This window comes from Tachysurus fulvidraco, chromosome 10 (genome assembly GCF_022655615.1).
Source record: "Tachysurus fulvidraco isolate hzauxx_2018 chromosome 10, HZAU_PFXX_2.0, whole genome shotgun sequence".
NCBI classification, from domain to species: domain Eukaryota; kingdom Metazoa; phylum Chordata; class Actinopteri; order Siluriformes; family Bagridae; genus Tachysurus; species Tachysurus fulvidraco.
In genome coordinates, this window is record NC_062527.1 from 12,044,959 (window position 1) to 12,071,623 (window position 26,665).

Below are 26,665 nucleotides of genomic sequence, written 5' to 3' on the forward strand. Positions count from 1 at the left end.
GCCTCCCCCTCCCCCCACACACAGAGTTGTACAAAGGAGGAAAAAGTGTCACTATGGAAACAAGAGGAGGAATTCTAAATGCAACCTCCTGAGAAGCCCTAGAAGAAACAAAAAAAAAAAAAAAGGAATCTACTGTTGTGAATGGCATTTCTATGGCAGATCCATTAGTAACATCAACCCCGACGCTGCTGCTGACAACATAAACAAACCGATAAAACAGTCTTATCTAACTGTCATCTCTGTCACATCCATCACACTTCTGTTCTGCCTTCACCCAAGCTCCAGACTGTGGAAAAGATGTGTGTAATCTGTATAAATGTACACAATGATGTATGCATGTTTAATTGCATGCACATACACTAGCATCTTGGCAGGCTTCTATACATTATGAGTGTTGGTGTGCAATAGCTCACTGCAGTGCACATTACACCATTTTAGCAGGGGTAATCTATTTTAATAACAGCTGCCACAGTGTTACCTTACAATGATAAATGAAAATCTAAATGACAGAAGACAGGAAATTCCTCTGGGAGGGAGAGGCGATAGAGATATGCGACAGAAGGGATAGAGATATGTGACTCTGGTGTGTGTGTGTTTGTGTGTGCTTGTGCATACATATAGATGTAAAGTATCAAAGGATGGGGTGGGGACAAGAGCATACATAGTAGTGGCATTATGAAATTATGTATAGGAAACATGAATGTTAATAACATCACTCATTCATAGTTTCTATAAAGTTCCACAAGGCATTTGGTAAAAATCTTTAAAATGCATCAATATTTATTTAAATGATGATTTCAACATGAGCTAGATATAATTTATGAACTAAAAAGGAAGAAATACACCTTAGAGACATGTTCAGGCTCACAGTTGGAGTAGCAAGACTTATTTTAAAGTTAGAAGCTACCACCATATGTCACCCACAAAGCTGCTCTCACTTCCACAAAGTCCATGAAAAATCACTACTATTGTTACCTGCTAGAGTCCTTCCCACTTCTTTGCTTGGTCCCTGCTGTCTTTTTAACAATCTCTTTCAGAACCTTGGACAGCAGGTTCTTGGTTACACCTTCTCTGATATTTTAAACCCCTTTAAAACCCAGACTTATATTCCTCAGTACAACAGACCTTCTTCTATCAGACTCACGCTAATAAATAATTAAAAAAAAAAACAGTAGATAACGAATAATGTGTTTTTACATAAATAGCTCAAGACTTAGCCCTTATTTTGGCCTAGATTTAGTTATAAAAATAAGTTTTTTTCTAAATAAGCCTTTTTTGAAAAGCACACCTGGCTCTTGTTTTGCACCCAGTCTACTCCATTCAGACCAGAAGGGCTTCTTACTCCATAGTGATGACACCGGTGGGGGTGGGGGGGAGTGAAGAAAGCTGTGAGCCAATGAGTCAGAGTGTGAGAGAGAGAAAGAGGAGAGAGAGAGAGGAGAGGAGAGGAGAGGAGAGAGAGAGAGAGAGAGAGAGAGAGAGAGAGAGAGAGAGAGAGAGAGAGAGAGAGAGAGAGAAACAGGAGGGGAAAACCTGCTCTGCTGGAAGGATGATGTCAGTCTCTGCAGCTGAGCCTCGATATCTGGCTCACTCAGAGGAGGACCCACGAACTCATCCCCCTGTCTGAATGGTCTGAATGAAAAGAGTGGAGAGCGAGAGTGAGAGTGAGAGAGTTTGCATGCTTATGTGAGTGCGAAAGAGAGAGCGGGGGGAAGGTGAAAAGGAGGGATGTGTGGAGCAAGAAAAATGCAAGCAGAGGAAGAGGAATGACACAGGTGGAGTGGACTTGCACAGGTGAGTGCTCTATGGCCATCGCTTCTGAAAGAACTATATACTATATATACTAACTATATTTTTAAAAAAAAGAGTCATTGTGTGGTATTATATAAAATTAGTGATACGTTTATCTTTACAGGATCATGACTGACTAGATTGATGTACATATCTGTCTTCACTGTCTGCACCAGGTAATCCTGACTGTTAAACCAACTATTTTTCTAACTGTGTATAATGTTAAATAATGTATTTAATGCTAAAAAGCATAGCAATCATCCAGTCATTTTTAAACCTATAACTGATTCCACAAGAAAGACTTGTAGGGAAAACTGTTGAATATCCAAAGGCCTTGATGGATCTTTCACTGCATTGTGGGGGATTCTGCAGTCCCTCAGCATCTTATACACTCTATTAAAGCATCAAGGCATCTATTAGATCATCACCTTCAGATGATCCCAGTTTTTTTTTGGATAAGCTTTAACAGGCAAGAACAAAAATAAAATTCAAATGACATTCAGAAAGCTTATCCAGAATACTAAAATTATAGTTGAAAGTCACTATAGAGAACTCAAAGTAGATAATATGACAAAAATTCTGAATTTATAAAATATTTAAGAGTTGAATTTAAAGGCTTTTGCTAACTCAGCCTAAATCCTCAAAAAAGAAAAATCTCTCTGAATGTCAGGTGTGAACACTATATTTTTCTATCAGTATGGACAGAAATGTTCCTGAAAGTCCTGTCTCCTTCCACAGAAATGATGTTTCCTCTTCACTATGCAGTTAATATTAGATATACTGTTGTCAATGTCAAAATGTTTGCTTGTATTTTCTGTTAACATCGCACATCCATGCATCCATGCAATGGGTGTTAAATTATTCAGTGCTGTCACTTTTTAACTGATGTAATAGGTCAGTCACGACTGAGATGTCTACACTGAATCAGATCACTGTCACTTACAAAGCAGGGGTTTACTCATCAAATATGTCATGAGGAAGTCATTGCCATGGGCCATGCCATTTCCTTCCATGATGTGCCCCATACACACACACTATGTCTATGGATACAAGATACACTGCTGCTATTCACATTGGGAGACAAGGCCTTCAGGGCATGACAGTTAGAAGGAAGATATATTGTGCAAAAGGCCTAATAGTTTCAGTTTTTATGTATAAAAAATTAAGCATATATTTTTAGAAGACAGATTTAGAAGCTGTTTAAAACAGCTTTTGTTTGTATTACATATGTAATAGTAATTGTACCTTTTAGATTGAGCCTCCATTAATCTTTATTTGAAATTATTGGTAAGAAGAAGACCCCATGCCATGAAGATTTGTTTAAGCAGTAACTCTTAAACTCGTCTGCCTTTGACACAAGCTCTGGCCAGTTCATTAACGACACTATTGATTATGCATGGCTCTCTATATATGAGCTTCAAGGAAACACACAGTTCCTTCTGGGCTGTAAAAACAATTTAAGCAACAGTGTAGAACTAAATCTAGACATGTTAGATGATGTTTTTTGAGCAACACCTCATTATGGAGAAAGTGTTCAGTAGCTAGCTTTCAATCAGCAGACTCTCAGAGGCCATATACCCAATTGCTTTGTTTATTTTTCCTCTCTGAAGAAGCCTCGATCATTTCTTTGTTTGTACCTGGAAAATTAAAGGAAGACTTTTAAAGAAGTGACAGCCTGGCAGTTTCAGCTTGTCTGACACAAGAATAAGATAAATAGAAATTTCCTCATTTTCTTCCTGAGGGCTACTTGGATGCACATCTGTACAGGGAATTCTGAAAAAATAACAGCAGTACAGATAATCCCAAACCATGTGGCTTATACTGGCTTTTGAACCTTTAAAGTAAATCCTAGTAGGGAATGCTTTGAATACACAGAGGCGGCTTAAAGATCACAGGCAATGTATTTTGTGTACTTGTTACACCACTTAGACATACTGCTTTTATAAAGGCTCTCTTTAGTTCTTGTCATGCTGGCAGGCAGGAAAAACTCTCCTAGGAAGAAGAAAAGATCAGATCTGTTTCTCAATGAGAGGTGCATATTTTATTCTTTTGTTATGGAATGGAAATAAAAGCAGCCTGTAAACACCTCCGTTGAGAACTCTCAAGGGCTTATAAGAGAATGTTTGTTAAAGACTACATAAATTGATACATTTTCTAAGGGGGTTGTGGTGTAACTTTGATAGAGACAAACCCATGCTGAGTTTTACAATGCAATCCTCTTACTTAAGCATCACTACCTTTCATGTTGCATGCTATCCATTTTTCAGATTAGGGACCTCATTCTGTCAGCTCATCTTTAGCTACTGCACCTGTGGATATATGAGATAGAAGCTTGATCTCCCTTCCCAATGAATCCTAAACAGGTGGCATGATGATTTCCCCTCTGCCAAATAGGGAAGCTTATTATCCCCAGCCATGTCATGATAGAGGGAGCTGACAGCTCTTCCTAAGCCAAACAGGACCACATCCATCACTTTCCCCTGTTCCCCAGTGCTGTTTTGTCTCTTTTATAATTTCTCTCCCATTGTGGCTGAGTAATGGAATGCTGTTTTATTCCATCAACACAAAGCTACGTGTAGCATTGGGCAGTGATGGAGTCGGTAGGATCGGGGTGTTGAAGGGGAGAGAGCAGAGAAAGGCAGTAGACCCTGCTCACATGTCATTACCACTGACCAGTCACCCCTTTCAATCTGCTCACAATCTGCAGCCCTCCTTGAGTGGCAGCCAAACAGCTGGGAAAACCAATGCTATTTCAGGGCCAGCCACACAGATAATGTCTTTACACCTCAAAGAGCAAAGCCGCCTCGCTTCCCGGGAGATTTCCTGCACAGATTAAATAATCAGTTCAGGACTGTCAAGGAGCTGTGCAATTACTGCTGCCGGTACTGTTCAATAGATGAGGTACTATTGAATTAGTTTTTGTTGCTCTTTTGATTGATTAGTAATCATTAATGCTTCCAATTACTGTCGGACAATTTGTACTGTGTTTTGTTTATAAGCTCAGAAATGCATAAAGTTTTTGTTCTTAACTAAAAATATCAAATTCATGAAATTTCATAGATTCATTATTTAAATTAAAATTAATGATTTTATTAGTCAAATAATAACAAGGAGAATTCAGCACTAGTTCCTTTGTATGTGATCATGTACTGACACTATTTCACACATATCATAATCATTTTTGTTTTTAAATCCCCATTAGTGCCCTATCACATATATGATTTAATCCCCAGTTATCTAATTTCCAGATATTTCTGACGTAAAAAAACACTGCTTATTATTCCTAGTAAATGATTTGTTCACCAACTGATGTTTCACATTTGACTATAACAATGTCTCTCTGTGCCCCGTCCTTCTATCCAGGTAGAACAAGCTATTTTTCAAGCCAGGGAAGTCTGGTCTGTCCCTGTATAAGCTGCTGTGTCTTATGGCTTTTTATTCCTATGTGATAGTGAATGTGACTCATGTAGGGATACAAGCCACTAAACACAGAGTGAACCATCAACTGAAAATAACAGCCCAGTTCAGCATGTAGTTAAGGGTGATCATTTGTCAAGATTCATCAGTGAGATTCATTTACTTAGGTATTATATATTATTTCTGTAATTCTAATGATTTCTCTTTTTGGGAAATTATGCCATTTTTACTAGATTACTGTTGGTGGTGTAGAGCAAGTAATGAAATAAAAAAGAAATGGATGAATGAATATAAACTTTAAAACTGATTCGTGACAAATCAACAGATTTGACACATTAAATATATAGAGAGTAACTACATATAAATACCTTTACTTAATAAATTAAAGCAGCACCATTACATCAACACATGTGCTGTACTTACTGTAACTGCCTACTTAAACCATATTGTATTTTCATCAGTAAAGAAACTGTAGAATTCCCTCATTGAAGAAGATACCATGTCTTCATTTTATGCCAGACGTGTTGTGATTTATCAGTGTAAAATTCTGAATCACTATAATGTGAAATGACATCGATATTCATTTTCTCTAAGAATTATGTGTAACCATTATGCATTTTATATTCTCAATAAAGGCAATTAAGAGGTCCAGAGTAAATTCACACAATTGGATTTTGTGTGTGGAGGGGATTTCATGGTCTATTGCTAATATAGCTCACTATAATTAACACTAATGAGCAATTATTCAAATAGTTTTCGGTGTGTCAACAACGCTGCGCACAGCTCCGTCTACTAGTAAAGACAAAGAAACAAAGGAAGACTGCAGATTTTTAATAACCAACTTTATATGAGGCATTTTGTGAACCACTTATAAGCCTTTGCTAGGCTTAGCAATTCCCTTTTCTCATTCTCTTCATCTGTTGCACATTATTAAAATAGAACTTTGACATTATGCATTGCACCAAAGATAATCTACCTACAATATAATACAATATAAGATACATATAAACAAGATAAAGCACCTTTTGTGTTCTAGTAAATAATAGTAATTATAATAAAACATTTGGATGACATCTAGCTAACTGATTGTGGATTTGGTATGTAGTAACATCAGTGCATGAGAGGAATTCCTAATAAGGGGTTCATGCGCAAGAGTTTTCCTTGTTAGCACCTGAGCTCATCAAATCAAACAGATATTATACTGAATTTAGTCACAGAAAAGGATTTTCCAATGCCCTTTTTTGAGGAGACCAAATTAAAACTTTGCCAAATCAACCCTTTTTTTTTGCACAGTATTTTTCTCTTTTCCTCAAGAAACTATAGAGTACCAGCAAGAATGATTTGATGAATGTATCCGCTACATGTTCCCTTCAGTTAGAGGACATTTGTGTTCACATTACAATAAAAATCAAAATAATATAGCACCAATTATGTTTATACAAATGCTAATACATTGAATGTCACTGCAATACAGTAAGGTAAAAGAGTATGAAAGCGTAATTCTATGAAGCGTACAAAAAAGGCACATTGATGTTGTTCAGAAAAGAAATATCATTTGGTACTGTTGCAAAAAAATAAAATGAAATAAACCCCATCTACAACACATGGTGAATGTCATGCATAATTGGAAAAAGTCAGTTAACTTTCAAGTACTGTTTTTTTTTTCAATTATTTTCTTTTTTTCATGAAAAACAGACTCTGTAACTTAATGTTCAAGGTAGAGAAAATAAAGTTATTTGTAAAAGTTGGCTGGCAAACCAGCTAGTTCATTTCATATTTATAAACTTTATCACATGTCCTCACCATCACATGAAAACATTTACAAGAAGATACAAGGCAATAAAGTGACTAATTAAAAAATAAAAAAAAATCAATTCTTAGAGGAGGGGCATACAATCTCATTCTCATTTTAAAAAAATGTCTTGATCAACTAGTGGATAGTGTAGTTCCCTCCTCCTTAGTAGCATCATATTCTCAGTTAATGGATTCAGAAGTGTCCTTCCTTAATGGAATCTTAAAACCAGTGAGTCTTTGGCCAAATAGCTTGCTAAGGAGGCTGTTATGTGACTCTGCAGTATGATAAGATTGTGTCTCTACAGACTTGACCCCAAGCTTGGGTCGGGATTTGTTAAATGAATTGCTCAGAGAGGTTACTGACACCTTAGAGGTGGCAGAATGGATGGCTCTACCAGGCACACCTTTTTTCCCTCTGCAATCCCAATTCATATGACGGACAAGCTCTTCTTTCTTAGGTGAAAAATGGTCAGAACCTCTCTTTGGTTGTAAGTCCAGAGATCCTGTTTTGTGCTTTGAGACAATTTTGTTACTGGTCATTTCATCCTTTACTGATGTGAGCACAGGATAGTCTACAGAGATATCACCTTTCCGTTGACCAGCCACTCTCTCACATTTGTTGGACCGAAATTTCTTTTTGACTTTTGGGTCAATTCCAAGATTCTCACGTGTAACAGTGGATGTTGTCCTTGGCAAACTTGGTAATGTCTTGAGATCTTTCCTTTTTTTCAGTTTCACACAGTCCTCAGCTGTTAAGGTGCTGAGGGAAATCCTGGTATGATTTACACCTGCAGCATCTGTAACTCCAATGCCAGACTTTGTACTATTGTCAGGGCATTGCTTAATGCTTTCCTCTGCCTTAATCAATGTTCTTTCTTTAGCCAGGACACACATTGGCTGGCCATTATTGTTTATGACTTGTTCATTTTTATTCCCAGTAGGTGCACATTCATTTACTTGGTTCTGCCTCAGCTGATTTGTCTCATTGGATAGTGATGGAAGTCTGATAATATTAGTACTATAATCCTCTTTAGGCGAAAGGTCTTCTGTTTGATGGCTTTTTATGATTTTACTTGTTTGATCATGAAATTGCAAACTGCACAGAGCTGAATTGGTGTCCTTCTCATCTGCATTTAACAAAGCGGTGCATTCTTTTATCTTGTTATCAGGGGCATTACTCTCATTTGGAAATGGTAATTTGGATGTGGTCTGAGTTGCTCCACAGTCATCCTCAACTTTAACATCACAGATCTCAGTCAGGGAAGCCTTATAATGTGTACCAACCTCTTTGGTATCTGTGTCTGGAATGTCATGTGCATGTGTCATGTGCAAGTCTTCATTATCTTCTTCCTTGGCCATTTTCTTTTTGTTAAGAGTGTTTTCAGTAGAAGTCATTTGGGACCGATGCTGCTCCAGTTTTTCCAGATCCCCAGAAAGATCTTCTACCACGTCCTCAATTTTTACACTTGTATTATTTGTGTCAGTAGGCTGTTTGTCTTCATCAGTGCTGTCATATGAGTTGTCCATTACTGGTTTCTGATCCTGTATGTCTGTACTTTGTTGTTGTTGATGTACGGATGTAATGCTGGTAATGTTCAAATTGTCTTCTTGAGAATTCTCATGCAGTATCTTCCTCCTCTTATTTGCTGGCGTATTAAAATCATCCTCTTTGAACTTGCAGGGTCTCACCACTCCCCTAAACTTAAATATCTTGCTACCACCTGCCAGGTGTTTCTCCATATGACGATCAAACTGTTCTTTCTTAGAGAAAGTGTAGTTGCAGGTACTGCAGATGAAGGACTTCTTAATTACATGCATAACATCAGCACAAAGTTCACATGTATACAGGGTAGTGTGCTTTGAATCGGGTTCATCCATCTCCTCATGTTCACTTTTTAGGTGATCTTTAAGCTCTTTTGCTTGCTGATATGAGACTGGACATTTGTGACACATGAAAATCTTTTGCAAATTGTGGACCACCAAGTGTCGCTGAAGCTTAAATGGTTTTGGAAACTGCTTGCCGCAGTGGTGACAGTCCCTTGAGGGATCTTTGCAGTTGGGATGCATTTCAACGTTTTTTGGGGTAGTGTCTGCTTTGGGCAGAACTTCAAGAGGAGTAAATATACTATGTTTGCTTCCTCCCCCAGCACTTACTACTTTGCTCTTTATTGTTTCAGGCTCACATGTGTCTGAAGATTTTTGCTCTACTACAGAAACATCTGTCGAAGCTTTCCTCTCCTCCTTAGATGATCTTGCATTCTCCCCTTTCAAAGACTTTTTTGATTGATGTTGCATGATTGAAGAGATGAAGTTCTTCACAGCATTTTCCTGCATGAAGCAGCCTGGCATGTCCAGCAAGGAACTTTGAGACTGACCCTTTCGTGCAAACTGTGTGGCATGTTCACGCAGGTGTTCATTGTACATCCACACATCTGATATTTCCTTCAAGCACATGCCACAAGTCCAGACACCTGCTTTATTTTTGACATGCTTCTCCCTCAGATGGTCTCGAAGTTGCTCACGGGAGCTAAATTTGCGCTGGACGCACATATAACATGTTGGAGGAGGTGAAGGATTGTGAGAAAGCTTGTGGAAGTCCAACTCCCCTAATGTGAGGAACCATGTGAAACACACTTTGCATTTGTACTGCTTGTCCTTGGACTTCAGTCCAGTCTCAATTCGTTTTCTATTCCGGCAATCTGTGGGTTTCTTGGGTGATTTCTTGGGCACAGTGGCCTCAACCACAGACATATCTCTTTCAGACTCAATAATTGGCATTTCAGGGAGCTGAAATGTAGTGTTAAACTTCTGAATGTCAATGCTTGGGTATTGTGGCAAATGATCTTGAACACAGACCAACTGCAGAGAACAAGGCTCATCAGATTTACAGTTTGCCTTGGCATCTGACCCTGCATCTGTATTTTTGTCCTCAGATCCATTTAAGTTCACTGTAGGTTTTAGAATGGCATCTTCTGTATGGCATAAAAAGTCACCAATTCTAGCCTCTTGAGTGTCTTCATGTCCAACTTGATGATCTGTTGTGACATCTTTTGGAAAACTTTTCTGAGGAGAACTTTTGAGTGTGCTCTTATGGCACATCTCAAGCATTTTAGCATCGTCGAGTGATATAGTTTCATATTCACAATGTTCTTCCAGACTGCTAGCAAATACATTGTCTGTTTTATTCATACACTCTTCATGGTTAGCAGAAAATGTGTTTGAGCCAGTATAGTCAGAAACTAAGCTCAGTATTTGTTTCTGCTTTTTATTACTTTTACCGTAAACACGTGGACACTTCTTCCTTTTCATTTCATCATTCCTTGGGAATAATTGGGAGAATGTGTTTTCATCATCAAAGAGATCTTTGAGGTCAGTGCCCAGGCCACTAGGGCTTATTGGTGGATCTTTATAACCCTCAGACTGGGAACCGCTTTCATCTGTGGGATAACTCATTGTCTCACTTTTAATCGCAACTGAAGGATCTTCACATGGATCACATATTTCTTTAAGGCCAAGATATTCCCCAGAAATGGAATCATTTGCCTGTACATTATTTTCTAAAGCATTTAGGCTTGCACAAATCTCTTGCTTTGCTGTTGTATTGTCTCCTTCAGGTGCATGGTGGTACATGTCAGGGCACTTGGGCAAAGCTGTTATCTCTTGCTTTTCTATGCACTGAATGTCTTCTGTGACATTTACTTCTTGATAATTGGGACTGTTAGCTGTACTCAGTTTTCCACTTGACCTGGGATATTCTGGTTGTGTCATTGTAGGAAAATCAGGGGAAATGGCCTGTAATATGTCTGTTTTAAGAATACTGAGCAATTCATCCGGGAAAGGGTCCTTCTTTACTAATTTGTGAATGAACCCTTCATTGGTGACATCCATGCTCTTGCTTCTTTTAACTTTATTTTTCTTTGCTTTCTCAATTACTGGAGGCATGTCGTCTTTGTCATTACCCATTGTACTTTGTGAAACAAGTAATTCTTTTTCCTTGACTTCAAATACTGAATTCAGAGCTGCTAAATTGCAATGTGTTTCAGGTGTGGCATCAGAGCTGGGATTCAGCAACACCACTGGATCAAGGATCTGCATGCTATCTTTCAGCTCCTTATCTACTGGGTGTGGCACAAAGCTTTGGCTGGTCAAAGGTGGCTTTGGCACTGTTATTACTTCCGTTTTAACAGTGTGTTTCATGGCTTTGTGTCGTTTAAGTCCTGGTAGAGTTCGGAAATACATCAAGCATATTTCACACTGAAATTTCCCTTGAACTGCATTCTGTGTGCCACCTTTTTTCGGCAAGGTCTTTACTTCTGACAGCTTTGTGCACTGTCCCATGATTGACTTTGTCATGCTTATGGATCCTGATGGTAATTGCTCTTTAAGATTTGGTGTTTCTTGAACATTGGACATAACAGAGTTCTGAGTCAATGCATCAAGCTTGAAAGTTATCTTACTCTCCACATTCTCAGCATCTGACTTCCTCAGAAGATTGATGTTTAAGTCCATGTAATCAATAGAATCAAGAGGAACATGACAGGTGCTTATATTATCTTGGTGTTGTTTTGAGAGTTGTTCTGTATCATCTGAAGCTCCATGTTCCGCAAGGTGATTATTGGTGGGTGAAATACAGCAGTACTTAATATCATTTGGGTTTGTAGTGTCGTGAAAATTTGTCATGTCTAGTTTGACCAAGTGATCATAGGTAGTTAATTCAAGCTCATTTTGAACATGTATTGGACTGAGTCGACAATTTGATGATATCTGTGTATTGAGAGTCAGTGCACAAGCATTAAGGTTGAGGCTGTCCTTAGGGCTTGACTTAATGTTGGACTGAACATCAATTATACTTTTATTCAAAATGTCAGAACTTAGGCTGCAGGTATTGAAATGTGTTTCACTATAATTCATTGGGCTTAATTTAAATTCATACAGTGGGTCTTTGCTATGGGTAACATCCAATATTTCTGATTTCTCATTTGCCTCGTAAAAATCTTGCTTGGATATACTGTCCACAGCTAACATTGTTCTAGGGCTAGATATTTTGCCTTCTGCTGTTTCTGCAAAGTTCAGATTGGAAGTAAACGAATGATTTATCTCTGTAGCTGTTTTTGATGACTCACACATGTGTAGTGAACTAGCAATATCCACATCAGCAGAACTCTTAAAAGTTAGTGTCTCTTCAATCAAAGTAGGGTTAATTACATTCATATTGGTCCAACAAGATGAACTCTTTGTTGGAACATATGGGGAACCCAGTGGTGATGGAATAATTGGTGGTATAGGTTCTAGTTTTGGATCCTCATTCCCATTGATGAGTGCATTCTCTTCACATAAATTGTGTGCATCAGAAAATGGCATTCTCAATGTGGCTGCACGGCTCTGATCCACTTTGTCCATTTGTGATTGCTTGTGAGGGCTCTCTGTATCTGTGTCATCTCTTGACTTGCCATCTTCACTATGAGGAGACTTAATGCTCTCAAGGACTGGAGCATTATCTGGCATTTCATTATCTCTTGCTTTCTCCACTATGTCAATTTCAGTTTTATCAGCTTGTGCACAATGATTGACTGATGGAGATTCAAGCATGGCATTGCAATCTTTGGTAGCATTTGTTTCTATGAACATCTCTTCTGCTTGGCTGCTTACTTGTGTGAGAGCCTTTTTGCTTTCATCTTTTACCACATCTGGTAATGTTGTTGAGGCATTTGTATTGCTGAGAGATTCCTCTGAAAAAAAATCTTTGGTTCTTTTGGACTTCTGAACTTCTGGCTCAGGATTAACTTTCCCTGTCTCTACCGGTGGTTCACAAGTTTTATGATTAAATAATACAGGTGGCAACTTTGATTCTTCAGGTTTGTTGATTGAAATACAAGTGCTTGCAGGGTGTAGCTCGTTTACCTGTGTGTCCTTGTCATGCAGCCTGACATCATTACTCTCAAAATCACAGGAGTTTTCCATTTTGTTACTTATATTTGACTCACAAAGAGCATCTTCTATAAGCTTGGATGGCTCCTTCAATGTTTTATTCAAATCTGAAGAGCAGGCAGTAAGTTCTGTCACAGCACATCTAGAGCCCACTTTTTCAGACTCGTTTGGGAACCCAGTCTTTTCATCATCATCTTTTTCCTGCTCTTTGCTGCATTCTATTTGCTGAACACATGACTGAGCTGATTCCAGCCCTGATGACAAAGAATCTGAAATCACTTCTAGGCTTTTCTTCAGGTTTTCTGTGTATATTTCTTGTTCAATCATCTCTTCTGATTTGTTCGTAGCACTGCTGTCAGATTTTTCATCGTTGTTTAGTTCCACTGGTTTCTCTGTGGACAGGATATTAAGTTCTGCATTATTTAGTTCCTTTACATCTAAGGTTTCATGAATTGGAATGTCTGTCACTGTGGAGTGTGTTGGGGTGTGGAGGCAATGTTGTCCACCCATTAAAACAAACTGAACTGGACTGGACCATGGAAGATCAGATTCAGAGAAAAGTTCTGAGTGTGAGTCTGTTGGTGCTGCAAGTCCTAAGCTTTCTGTTGTGCAAACCACCTTCATGCTACTCTGATCACTCTCAGTTTCATGATCATCCAGTCTTAATGGTGAAAACTTACTCATAGTCAAGTGTTTTGGTGGCTCATTGTCAAGTGGAGAAGGACTACTTAGCTTAGCTGACTGAAGCTGGCTCTCAAGTTCTGTCACAATCCTCTTTATCTCAAGCTCATCGTCAGAGATGCAACCATTGAGATTTGGATGGTAGTCCATTATTTTCTCCGTCAGTGTGAAAGGAACTGGATTGAAACAGGTCTTTTTATCATTTGGTATGTCTGAATCCTCTTGTGCAATCACATCTGGTAGTTCAGGAGTCACATCAACCATCAAGCTCCAATCTCTCTGCTCTAATAATGGTGAGAAGGATGATTCAAACAACTCTTTCTTGTCAGCTGCAGTCTCCATCGGACTGAAGCCTTCTTTGTTTAGTTGAATATCTGGGTACAGGTTGTTGTCAAATCCACCAACTGTGAGGTCACCAAACATTGATGTTGTATCAAATGAAAGGGGTGATTTTATAAGACTCTGTTCATGTTCTAATGTATAAGGCATAAGACAGGTTCGGTCTTTCTGTGGGAGTGCATTATTAAGTTTAGCAGAAGATAAACATTCTTCATCCATGATTGAACTGCAAAGGGATTGTTGCTCAGTGAATAAGTCACTCTGATCAGTCTTTTCGGTTTCTTTGATTGCAGAAATATCGTTCCTAAAGTTCTCATAGGAAGCTGGTGAGGATGCTGAATCTTGGTACGACTCTTTGTTCTTATGTAATGTTTTTCCCTTTGATGAAGCATGATCTCTTTTGATTTCATTTTTAGTCTTTACTGAATTTATTGTTATGTCAGTCCTCCTGAGATGCATGCTGGCCTGTTTATAATCCTTGTAGTCTTTACTGAGTGGTGTGGCCTCCTCTGTGTTTGCAGCAATTCGCAGTTCAGAGCCATAGTGGTCCATTTTTTCCTCTACCTCTAATCTGGTAGTTTTGAATCTTGCAAGGCTGACAGTACTTTTAGTCAAGGTGTGCTCTGATGCAGTCTCTTCTGTGGTACTGATGACATTTGAGCATTTTGATGTAGTAAAACTGTCTTTGAGTTCAGAGAGTAGAATCTTATCAGTGCTATAATGTTTTGTGTTTTTGGTGAAGGTCAAAGCTAATGATGTGCTTGACTCTTTTAGTATTCTTTGTGGAGATCTGTTCTGATCAAAGGAATCATGGTCTTTTTTCCTTATCTCCACTCTTTTTTCACAGTCTGAATCTGTGCGATCAATGCTTTTAGGGCTACTGAGGCTTTCACTAGAGACACTTACAGACGTGCTGAGTTCACTGCTGGTTGAAGATCTGCTGCTTCGCCTTCGCACCCTCTGATGGCCAGAGATTTCATTTATTGAAGGTGGAGGGACAGTTCCAACTTTCTTCAATTCATAGCTCTCTATCTTGTCTTGCTTCCATGGACTTTCCCTGTTCTTGTCTGCTCTTATTCTTCCTTTACATTCTTTTGTATATGTATACTTGCAACGGATGCTCTGACTGAGGCGTCCTTGGCCAGATATCTTCACAGGCTCACAGTCCTCATCTGAATCAGAGATGTAATCATACTCCCTGAACGTAGGATTCTGTACTGTGGGTGTCACCCTTTCCATCACAAGTGAGAACTGCATGTTTTTAGTGCCTTTTACATTGAGCTTATGAAGCTTATTTTTCTGCTGAACTATTTTGTGAATGAGCTCCTTACTCCAACTCCCTCCACTAATCCTTTTTCTTTTCCTCTCTTTTACTATTGGCCTCTGAGGTGTGGGACTTCTAGTGGCAGATGGGGATTGAGGAGTAGGAGTTTTGACTGAAGGGGTGATGCTTTGCAAAGTTTTGAGTCCACCTCGTTCTGAAAACTTTCTGGACAAGAGAAACCTCGGACCAAGCTCAATTTCATCTGCTGTCTTCTCTGATTTTTGTGTCTCTTTAACCCACTCTTTACACATGTTAGATTCCTCCAAAGTGGATTCCCTCTTCACAAGAGAGGTCTCCTCTCTGGTACCTTCTATATGTGCATCTGAATCCCGGATATTTTCTTTGTAGGTAACATCAGCATGTTTGCTTTCAGCAGCGAGGCAGTCAAAGTCAGCATCAAAAGTATACTTTTGCTGTGTTAATGATTTTTCACTGGATGTGAATTCATGCTTACGCCGACTCTCTAGCATCACAGAGTCCTTGGTTTTTAGAGATTGTCTACTAGATGAGCATTTTGTAGTGGTGATCTCATCATCTGCAAATGCATCAATAAAGCTACTATCAATTTCTGCATTGTCTGACTGATACCCAAGGCCATTCAATGCCTCTGTAATGAGACTATCCAACTTAGCATCTTCCATCTCTAAGTCAGGAAGTGGTGCAGATGGCAGCATGAGTTTCATAGGATCATCTTTTGCATCAACTTTAGTTACACTGTCAGGCATTATCTCCCCATTCTTGTTAAGTCCTAGCAGGGACATCTGTAAATCAGATGAACTTCGTGACATGGCAAAATTGGTACCAGTTGAAATAGCCTTTGTGTGATCTGCATGAAATTTCCTTGTATCTTCCACTTTCTGGATATCTTTGAAGTCATTTTGTGCAAATGTATGCTGTCCACAGTATTGCTTATGGTCAAGAAAAGAAGCCAGGTTATTAAAATTCTGATCGCACTGCTTGCAAGTGAGAAGTACATCCAATTGGTCAAGGTTTGCTGTGGCTAAAGAGCTAGCCAATAGCTGATGAGTTGAATATGATGGTGGTGGACGCTGCTCCATTCCATAGCTGTTCAAGCCACCTTTCCCACTTTCCACATTCGATTTTCCGTGTCTGATATTTGAAGAAAAACTGACAATATTCTCTTTGGATTTTTCTTGGTTGTATTGCAGGCTGTGAGAAACATCTGAATGGTAGTGATGCTGGTTAGAACTCAGGTTGTCTAGTGATGCCTTACATTTTGCCTGATTATAAAACTGATTTGGAGATGCCTTCTGGCTGTCATCAGAGCTGTTGCTGGCAGGGCTAGTAGAGTCTGGTGAAAGAGAAGAACATGTGCTGCTGGTCATTTGGTTTTGCATGGGTGAGTGGGAGGGTGAATCATATGGGGACACCATCATTAGATCCATAGATGGACCATGTAATGTGGGATAACTGGGGGTTCTTGGTGTGGACCCATGCACTGCATGATTTACAGCAAAGTATACTGACTTGTTTTTGGCATCTCCAACTTGGTTTTGGCTTGATTCCAGTTTATTTGTAAATTGACATGGTGATATTGTATTACACCCCTGCTTGACACTGTCTTGCCTGATTTTTGAATAAGCTTCACTGGGTTTATTGTTGGGAAATTTGTTAGAGTTTCTCTGTGTGCAATTTTTTTGAGACTTACTATCTTCTTTCCAGTCAGAGGGAGTTATCAAAAAAGCCATTTGCTGATTACTAAGTTGCCTGGAAAGCTCAATCCTGTTTTGGTTTGGCATGGCTGCAGTAAGTCGGATCTGTTGCCAGGGCATGCGGCTGTTAATTGCTACATTTTGTCTTTGCTCAAGGGGAGGTTGGCACTGAAATGTGTACGGGGTGGAGTTCTGATCTAAAGGTAATGGGAAGGTTTTGTTGGGCCCTTCCCATGGTTGTACTACTCTATTGTTTTTGTCAAGTGGTGCTGAGCCCACATGAATGATATTTGTTGGAGAACTGTAATTCTTTTTCGAAAAGTGTATTTGGGGACCTTGACTCTGTGCAATATTTCTGACGTGTTGTACACTGCCTTGAACATGAATTCTCTGAGTAGATGTACTGTTTTGTGAATGACAACCTCTTTTGTTCTCTGCAGTAGCACCTGTATCCCTAGAGTCTACTGGACAATAATTTTCTGACGTGTCAGATAAAGCACACTTTTTCTTTTCTGGTTGTTGATTGTTTGGTTCTTTGCTATCACCATTACTAATACCATCTCCTATGTTTCTTGTGCAATGTACTGATGATGGAATAGCATGGGGAGTCTGCACATACTGGGAAGGTTTGGAGTGTACAGAATATTGCCTGTCCTCTGAATGTTCATAACTAAGTTTTGTATTGCTTTGCACAACCTTATGTTCCTCCCCAGAAGACTGAAAAGCAAAAGAGTTTTGAATCATTTGGTTAGAACCCAAAGATGCTTCTATTAAATCTTGCGGCTGTGGGTTCTGGTCACAGGGAAACGAATCTGCATTATCCAGCAATGGATACCCATACTGAAAAGGTAATGGGACAAAGCTATTGGGTTTGTTCACTTCCACAACATTGTTAGACTTTTGTGATGGGACCCCAAAACTAGTATTACTGAAAGCCCTGTCAGGAGACTGCCACATGTCAGCTCCACTCAGCTGAAAGTCAGTGAAAAGCATTTGGTTGACAGGTTGTGTGTTATTGGTCTCCAATGCACCAGGTTGCTGCTGAGGTGCAGTGGTTGCCGGGTGCTGGTGAGAAGAGCCCCCTGCTGGTGAGGTATAGCTTGGAGAAATGAGGTTAGAGCCCTCCTGGAAACAATAGTTGAACTCCTCCTGCTGCAGTTCTGATTCTCGTTCTGGGATATTTGGTACATGAAACCTGTAGCTGCCTGAAACAGGACCACGGCTGGCCTCCAGCTTTTTGGGAGATGAAAGCTTCTGCTGTGGATAGGCTATACCTATTGTGGGATTGGAACGTGAATTGGTAGTACTCAGTCTGCACAGCTGCTGTGGTTTAGAACTGTCTGTTTTTCCTGACTTTTTCCCCTTATCCCGTATACGACTTTTCCCACTGGGAGATTGAGGACTGACCTTGCCATTAGGCCATGTTCTATCACTGGCAAAGTTCGAACGGCTGTGAAGTGACTTGAAATCTATTTTTCCTGCCTGCTGTGGCCGGATAACAGCTTCACGTTGTTGATTGTTGTCTTTCTCCTTTTCTACAAACTTAGTATTATTGTTAGCAGTCTGGGTCTCCACACACACATTCTGAAAGTGCTCAGGGGATCCTTTTGACGCTTTCTTGTTGAACTGCACACTTACAAGCTTCTTTTCTTCTTGGTTGTTCTCTGCATCCAGCTCTTTGGTGGCATATGTCCATTTAGCCTCTCCTGCCATGATGCTGATGTGGCTGATTCGGCAGGCTGCTCCTTATCTATGGAGTCTGTGACACAATGACATTTTGCTGTAGTCTGGAACAATCTCCAGTTGCAATGAGCAGCAAGAAAAAGATTATATTATCTTCTCTTATCTCCTCATTTCATCAATAAGCAATTGATCATCTGTCATCATCTTGAACCCCTGGAGGGAGAAGAGAGAGAATAAAGAAACGGGATGTCAGGATTGTCAGTTCTCTTTGCACCTACAACATTTTGATCCAGAATTAAATTGAAATGAACAGAAATAATGTCATTTTTAAATAAAAAATTTAAATGAATTAAAATAAACATTTAATTTAACTATAGCAAAATAAAGGTTGATTACCAAAATACTACACAGGTGTAGTCTTTGTCACATGAACATTTACTTTAAAAAACTAAGAATGTGGAGCTACAACCATATCCTACCATAAGAGGGCAGTATTATATCAGATTAAAATAATTAAAATAAAAAATACACCAATCCTACACTTGTCAGTAAACGCTGCTATTTAAAATCTGTTGCCAGATATTTTTCAAAAGCTGTTCAAAAAGCTGCCAGTTATTCTTCACATTATTTGTAATAATTTACTTATACTGACAACTGTGATTTGTATTGTCAGATAACTATTCTGGTGTGAAAATGACCCCATAGTTATTTACTTTAAATGTAAACTGCGTAATGCTGTGAATTTTTTTCTTGTTGTGATTCAATATACTGTTTCTTAATCCAGGGCTTAGTTCTTTTTCTTCTTCTGCTCCTCTGCCAAACACTAGGAATTCATTACATTCCATGTCAATCATTAGCTTGCCATAGAAAATATCTTGGGCTTATTATTTTCATTTGCAGTGAATGATTGCGTGATACTCATAAATTGAGAAGTTTTGAGAAAGTACAGGTTTAAGACATCTCAAACACTGCTTCTATCCAAGTTTACTTATGCCTCCTACAGCTTAGTTTGTGCTTATGCTAAGCAGCATTTTAATGTAATTTATATGATGGTTTATAAAAAGCCCTTTACTAATATAAAGTTAAATTAGTCATACAGTTACGAATAATGGTCTATTTGTGAGAGTTTCTGAGGTCAAAGAATGGTACAGGTCTATAAATACACGACAGTGAAAGTGACTGGGTGCCACGTGACTTCATACTCAGTCACGGTTTAACGTTTACCCTCATCTGTTCATAATGCTTTTCCATATTTTTAAATACAACACAATGAAGTTTAAAATTGTCACACTCATCCTGAAGGATGTGCTATGTATCCTCTAAACGTTAAAAAAACATCTTAAAATTATTTAGTAAGATGCTACAAGAAACCCCAGCATGACCACACTTGCCTCAAAAGTAAAAGTCAGCAATATTATTAAAATTCTGCTTTTGTTATATAAAAAAGTTAAGCCCCGAGGTTCTTTTCAAAGTAAAAAAAACAGCCAAATTTCTGTTACAAAACTTATCTGTTCCTCTCCACTTTCCAAAAAATCATGAAGTAATTTTAAACAACTCTCAAATGTCCATGCTTTTAATGGTGATGAATGTGATGAAAATTCATATCATGATGTGTAAATGACTTTATAAATTGGTTTATAACTGAATAAAAATGTGTCATAAAAACTTTAATCCTCCTACAATTGTGTCAGATTTACATTATGACCTTGATGTGTGATGCTGAATTCCTGTGAATGCTGTCAGTAGGGCTCAAATAGCATCTGATATGTGCTTCTATGGCCCACTATCCAAGTGGCTGTGCAGTCTGCACTCGCAGCAATTTTAGTCCTGTATGGTGGCTTAGAAAGATTCACAAGACATACCTGAGCACTGAAAGCCATTTTAATACAAACAGATATCATTTTACTTATTCCGGGGACAATGGCTTCAGCAAAGAACCCACAAGTTAAGATGTATTGATTTTTCTAGCATTTCTGAAAGAGCCTTATTTCCAGGACCCTGTCCTCAGCCTGGCTTTGGTATTTAGCATATTGGTTTGGAGACTAAGCTTTGCCTGGGTTTGGATCAGCCTGTGAAATGTCACATCTTCTCTCCAGCTCCAACTGTAGTCAAAAGCAGTATGTCTGCTCCTTTCTGAAAACAGAATGGAAGCATGCAAGTTCCCCTGTGGGAACTCCCTGGACAGTCCTACTTAACCCATATATCATACCCCATACACTGTTTGTCCAGGTCAGCCAGCCCCTTGGAAAAGTGGTAGAGAGGATGCAAGCTGTCTCTAGCAACAAAGCTCACAGTGCTGTGATCACAGGGGCCTATCAGAAGTAGCACCAAATCCATAGCTGTCAGAGCACAACGAGTGCAGGCTCATTTATATCTTCACAACTGTCAGTTTGACTTTCCTAATCCAAATCTATAAGCACATGGCTGCCACGTTTCCTGCCAGCTAGGTTATCTCAAAGCTTTAAGTCTGTCATTCTATCTAACTGCCTATTTGGTGTGACTTTAAATATCTAGCCAGTCAGATCCTTTTTGTTTTTACTTTTCCACAAGCCAGATTAAACTTTATGGAACTTTGACTAGCAAATAAAGTCCTGTGCCTGAGACACATTTGATTACTAAGTATGACTTGATATCACACTCTATGCACGTTGTCTTAAAATGGTGCCATAAAATAGAATTTTAAGCTCTTTTATAAGTCAATTAAGGCAAGCCTGTGTGTTCCTCAGGCTTAGTGTCAAGTCAGCCTGCACCACACACCACCATCAGCTCCATATGGTCACACCAAACACACCACCCAGACGCCATTCTGGGCCAATAGGGGGGGTCCTTTTGAGCATATGTGTGTACACAAACTGAAATGTAAACAAGCTCTGTGTGTGAGTGCAATCTTGTTTCATCTGTCTTTCCTTTTTGCCTTCTTGTCTTGTGTTAGTTAGTGTTTTGAGAGTCTGTTTAAATCATTCTCTTGCTTATTCATTCTCACGGTAAAAAACCCCCCCAAATAACCAGAACTAAAGTGAAAAGCCAATTCCTGAGCGTTCCTTAACACCTCCCAACCCTACCCCCAATAGTATGTAGTGTAAGCTAAAGCAAAAAATGTGCTTTTGTTATGCTTAGAGACTCTTTTGCCATTTATCAACTGAGATCATCCTACCATCATTCCTAAGTATCTTTCTGCAGGCAGTCTGTTTATCTAATAGTGCATATGGCATCCGAGTACTTAGTTTTCCATTATTCAGGCGGAAATGAAGCATAAATTGTCTTTATAGCTTTGAGGTGTGAACTCTTGGGGCCCCAAATGATTTGTTATTAGCTAATGAATGTGATTTCACTCTGTTTAAGTAGCTACATCAGCCTAAGTGCCGATAAATATGGGTTTAGTTTAACCCAGTGCTGAAACACACTACTTGGCATTTATAAAAGGTAAATAATAAGCATCTAGATCCATCCTTTAGTTTTCACTGACAGGCAAAACCACACAAATGCCAGTGAAAGGAAAAGAACACCTGTTTATCTGAGACTTTGAAACACTAAAGCATCCATTTCTAATACCCACAACCTTCTACACATTTATTCACACAACACTCACACACACATGTGGTGCACATGTTTGAATGTGTGTTTTTTGTTGGATACAGTATGTGCCACAAGACTCCACATTAAGAAGAAAACCAAAACGATGTCCACTTATGGGAACTCAACCAAATACCAAGGCTGCATCTTTAAGATGCCTAAACCTTTACACACAATGGCCCTCTTCATCCGCCTGTAAACCTGTAAGGAATGCTGGGTAACCTTGCTGACATCGTCAGCTTTTCCAAACACCTGGTACACTGAGCTATCTTCTAATTCCGTTTGCCTAGAAGAAAGTTAACGACGAGTGCAAAAAAGTGTGTTTGTGTATGTGTGTGTGTGTGAGGAAGGATTAGTGAGACTGAAAGGGTAAAAAGTGTCTCAGCTTGTGTCCAGCTTGTGTCCCGATCCTCTGAGATTACTTAGACAGAATGGGTCAGGTAACAGTTTAAGTCTCTCAAACTGCGTTCCTCATTCTCCTAAACATCGTTATGGGCCAAGGGAACACCAACACATTCCCTAAAAAACAACTGGCACCTTGACAGCAGACTGATGGCCAAACCAACCTTCTGAAGACCGAACTTCATTTTATTTTAGGAAACATCCATTATCCAAGCAAATTGCCTTTTAAGAATATTTGACTTGAGAAATGTCAGCAGCGGGTGGCAAACTGTGCCTGGCCTCAGCCAGTTCTTCTAAAAGTGAAAATAAAAGATTTATTCTGGGGCAGTGGAAAGAAATTTGTCTAATCTGACATTTCTGATATATAGTTATTAAAAAGAGCTGAAGTGGCAAAGCAGTCCATTTATATCACTTTGTGCAAAATATGCATGAGATGTTTATTTAGTTTTCTGCCAGACTCTGAATGAGGTTTTTATCAGAGCTTATAGTGCTATTTTGGGATGCAATTTAAGGAACCTGAATGGTAATCCACATGCCACCACAGGGTAGAGACACCCTCCTTCCCAAAAATGTGGTTAGAATGTGTGTGCGTATGTATGTTTGTGTGTATGTGCATGTGCACGCTTCTATATCCCTGTGGGGAGCAAATATCTCATATTTTTTTACCTTGTGAGGACATTTGGCTTTAAACAAAAACTTGTTTGTTTGTTTTTACAATGGAAACTGTAGCTTTTATTTAAAAAACAACAACAACAAAAAAATTCCAAACTTTTCCATTTCATTGTGAATAAGTTGTAAGAATAGTATTAATAAATTACATTTATAATTTAGCAAAAGGTCCTCACAAGAAGAGTTAGAATAGCAAGACAAATGTGTGTGTGTGTGTGTGTGTGGGATTGGGGGGGGTGTAATTCCAGAAGCTCCCTGTACCCCCTTCTAAGTTTCCTCTTTTCCTCTCCATCAGACAGTTTTTATTACCAGTACATTTTTGAACCAGTCTGTTTCCATATTGCTAACCACCTCGTTCCACAAACATGATGGAATCTTTGTTTCGAGGGCATTTAAAAAGTTATTCTTTCCCACTTTTTGACACAATTTCCCAAATGCCTACAGGCTCATGGAAAATTACTCAGAACCTGAGCAAGTGAGAAGAATATTATCTTATAAGAAGGTTGACTCAAATGACAGGATATTTAAAATAATAGCAATTGTTCTGTTTTAATCCTTACTAACCATGATTATTTTCATTATCTTCATGTCTATGTAATTTATTATGTCAGTTTACTGTCATTTTTTCCAAAAAAGCTTATTATATACATTAAGCTCCGGGTCTGAGAGAGACTGTTTGGTTGCTTTTTTTAAACCATATTTGGTCCAGAATTTGTTGGAAGCTGACAATGAGGCCAGTCAGAAGAAACAAACAGAATGAATCAAATTTTTTGCCTTGTACTGAGTGCACTTTATTACATTACCTAACTAGATCATTCATCGTTTTCATATATTTATCATCTTCTGTTCAGTAATATTTCATATGCAAGCCTTTTCTTCACCAAAATCCATCTTGATATTTGAAAATTTATCTTGCCATTCACCTTTAATTCAAAGTTAAACTCAGACTCATCCATTGCAGAACCTGGCTCGCGGCCTCTGATTTGCATTTATTTGCTCTCAGCGAGAGCTTTTCTGTGAGAGAAAAAAAGAGAAAAAAGAGGGACCATCTGTCATAGGACATGAAAAAGTTCTAGAAGCTCGGCTCTGATCGATGATATGTGGGTTCTCTGAGCTTGGCTAAGGCCGGTGTTTACTTCCATTTCTTTCCATATCCTCTCAGCAGCCTCCAAAGCTGACATCAGTCCAGCACTGTGTGAAGGAAGAACGCTGATTCTCTCACTCTGTTTTACCAAAAGCGTACTATGGAGTTCATTTAGGGATAGTCTAAGCTAAAATGATGGCCTCAATGCCAAACTGCGCCCTAGCGTCTATGTCCATACAGCTTTTCTGAGAAAGAGCTCAGTGTTGGCCAACTGTATCACTCAGGAACTATTTCTGAATTGTGATCAGAAGCTATATCTGATCTACTCAGCTTCCAGGACTGAGCACACAGAGACCAAGAGCACAACACTGAACAGATTCTATTTTAAACACAAAAGAAGATCTCACCAAATATTGGTTTAATTTAGTTCTTTTTGAATGTGTGCCTGTTTGTGTGTGTGTGTGTGTGTGTGTGTGTGTGTGTGTGTGTGTGTGTGTGTGTGTGCGAGGCTTGGGTGGCAGGTATATGGTGATATATGGGGTAAGGCAACCCCGGGCTCAATCTTCTGGAGTTCGTGCCTGCAGGTCGAAGAACTCTGGCCTTGCACTCTACACCCCGGTCCTGTCCTTATATTTCACAAACATCTGTCAACATAAGCAATTAGCTTCACATGCAGATTTTGAAAAAAATATATATAACTACATTATATTTACATTTTTTGCATATGTCTCAACATCTGAACACATTTGCTAATGCATGTTCTAATATCAAACTCATTAGGGCTTTACTGAAGTTTGTGTGAAATTAATGTAAACACATTTATGCACTTTTACACATAAAGAGGCCCAAAGATATTCTGTCAAAAGCAAGGATTCAAGGAATAACGTGCAGGAAGTCATACATTTCCCATAAAGTTGGCAGGATCATCATCCGATTAAAGGCCATCCTGTCTACCTCACCTCTTTCCTTCAGTCTCTTTCACATTTTCCTGACCCAAAAGAATAGCTGCTTAACTATAATGCATGAACAGGGATAATTTAATCCCCATTCTCTGTTGTTTCCTTATTCACAGCAAGGTGATAGCATCTCTGAGAGCAGTGAGAGCTGGAATGGGCTTGGGGAGGGGGGGATGTGCTCAGCCAGGTCAGGTCTCTGCTACGACAATATAAGAGTAAGCAGAACTATGAGGTGAAAAGAAGACTCTGAAAGCAGTGATCTCACCAATGGTCCAGGGTTAAAAACCAGGGGCAAGAGTGCAAAGTTTAAAGAGAGGGCACTTTAATTATATGTACGTTCAGGGGTGTAGTTTAAAGGGGTCATTAAGAGGAATAAAAAAGTATACTTGAAGGAAACTTGAGACTTGAACAAAAGAAAGAAGGACTGCAAATGATCTTTTCTGGAATAAATTGGTATTAATGTAACTTTCTTTTTTGTTTCTGAAGCAGTGTTTGGCCATCAGTGAGATGAGTGGTTCACTGCAGTCACATCATTATTTCATTTATTTGGCACATTCTATTTAAGTTTTCCCTGCAGGGCCAAAAGCAGTAGTTGGCCAGCCAAAAGCAAAAGGGAATTCCAGGCACTGGATGTGTGAGTCACGTTGTACTAGCATTTTCCTAAATCACAGTAACTTTAAATAGTCTAAGGAAATGTCTAAATGACTCAATTACAACTCAGGCTTTTTAAGTATCAGTACATAATGTGATATTTGTGAGTCAGGCAGTAAAATACAAATGTACACTCTTATTACTGTTAATACTGGACTAGTTAATATTGGCACAAATAAACATAATCAATCACTTTTCTGTCTGAGAGGAATCCTAAATAGAAAAATTAAATTCTAAATTTACTGAAAACGTTCAACTTTACTGAACTCTGTAGTTCTTTAACAAAAAACCCAAACCACATATTTTCACATACGTGTGCACACGTATTTTTCAGACAGAGGCAACATCTATAAAGTCACCTAAGACAAGAGTCTACAGTCACCAGTGGAAACAATAACAAGTAGACTCACTCACACAAAGGGCTCACACATTCAGCACCAAGCCAGTGCCTCTGCACCCACTGCTCTCTGATTCTAACTATATCCTTTTATTGTGATTGTTTATATTGTGCTGTGGGAGCCCACGTGGTATGCATCCTGTTCAAACCACTTTATGGTAATGGTTTGGAAATATCTAAAGCAATTAAAGCAAAAATTAAGGGAAACTGATGGAGGCAGTGCTCTGGGTTCCACTAAGGCACAGACTAATTACCCAACCCATGGACACCTCTCTAAAGAAGCACTTTTAAACAAGCCCAGGT

At 39.0% G+C, this 26,665-nt stretch overlaps 1 protein-coding gene across 4 annotated transcripts in view; it reads right to left on the reverse strand.

The window, feature by feature from the left end:
• Positions 1-6,024: 6,024 nt before the first annotated feature.
• The window catches only part of LOC113659969, a 182,471-nt gene continuing 161,830 nt past the window's right edge, over positions 6,025-26,665 (reverse strand). For all 4 annotated transcript variants that reach the window (XM_047819421.1, XM_027173078.2, XM_047819422.1 and 1 more), the window contains one exon: positions 6,025-18,843. In XM_047819421.1, coding sequence (XP_047675377.1) covers positions 7,183-18,660 — 11,478 coding nt within the window. In that variant the 5' untranslated portion in view covers positions 18,661-18,843 and the 3' untranslated portion in view covers positions 6,025-7,182. The remainder of the gene's footprint in view (positions 18,844-26,665) is intronic.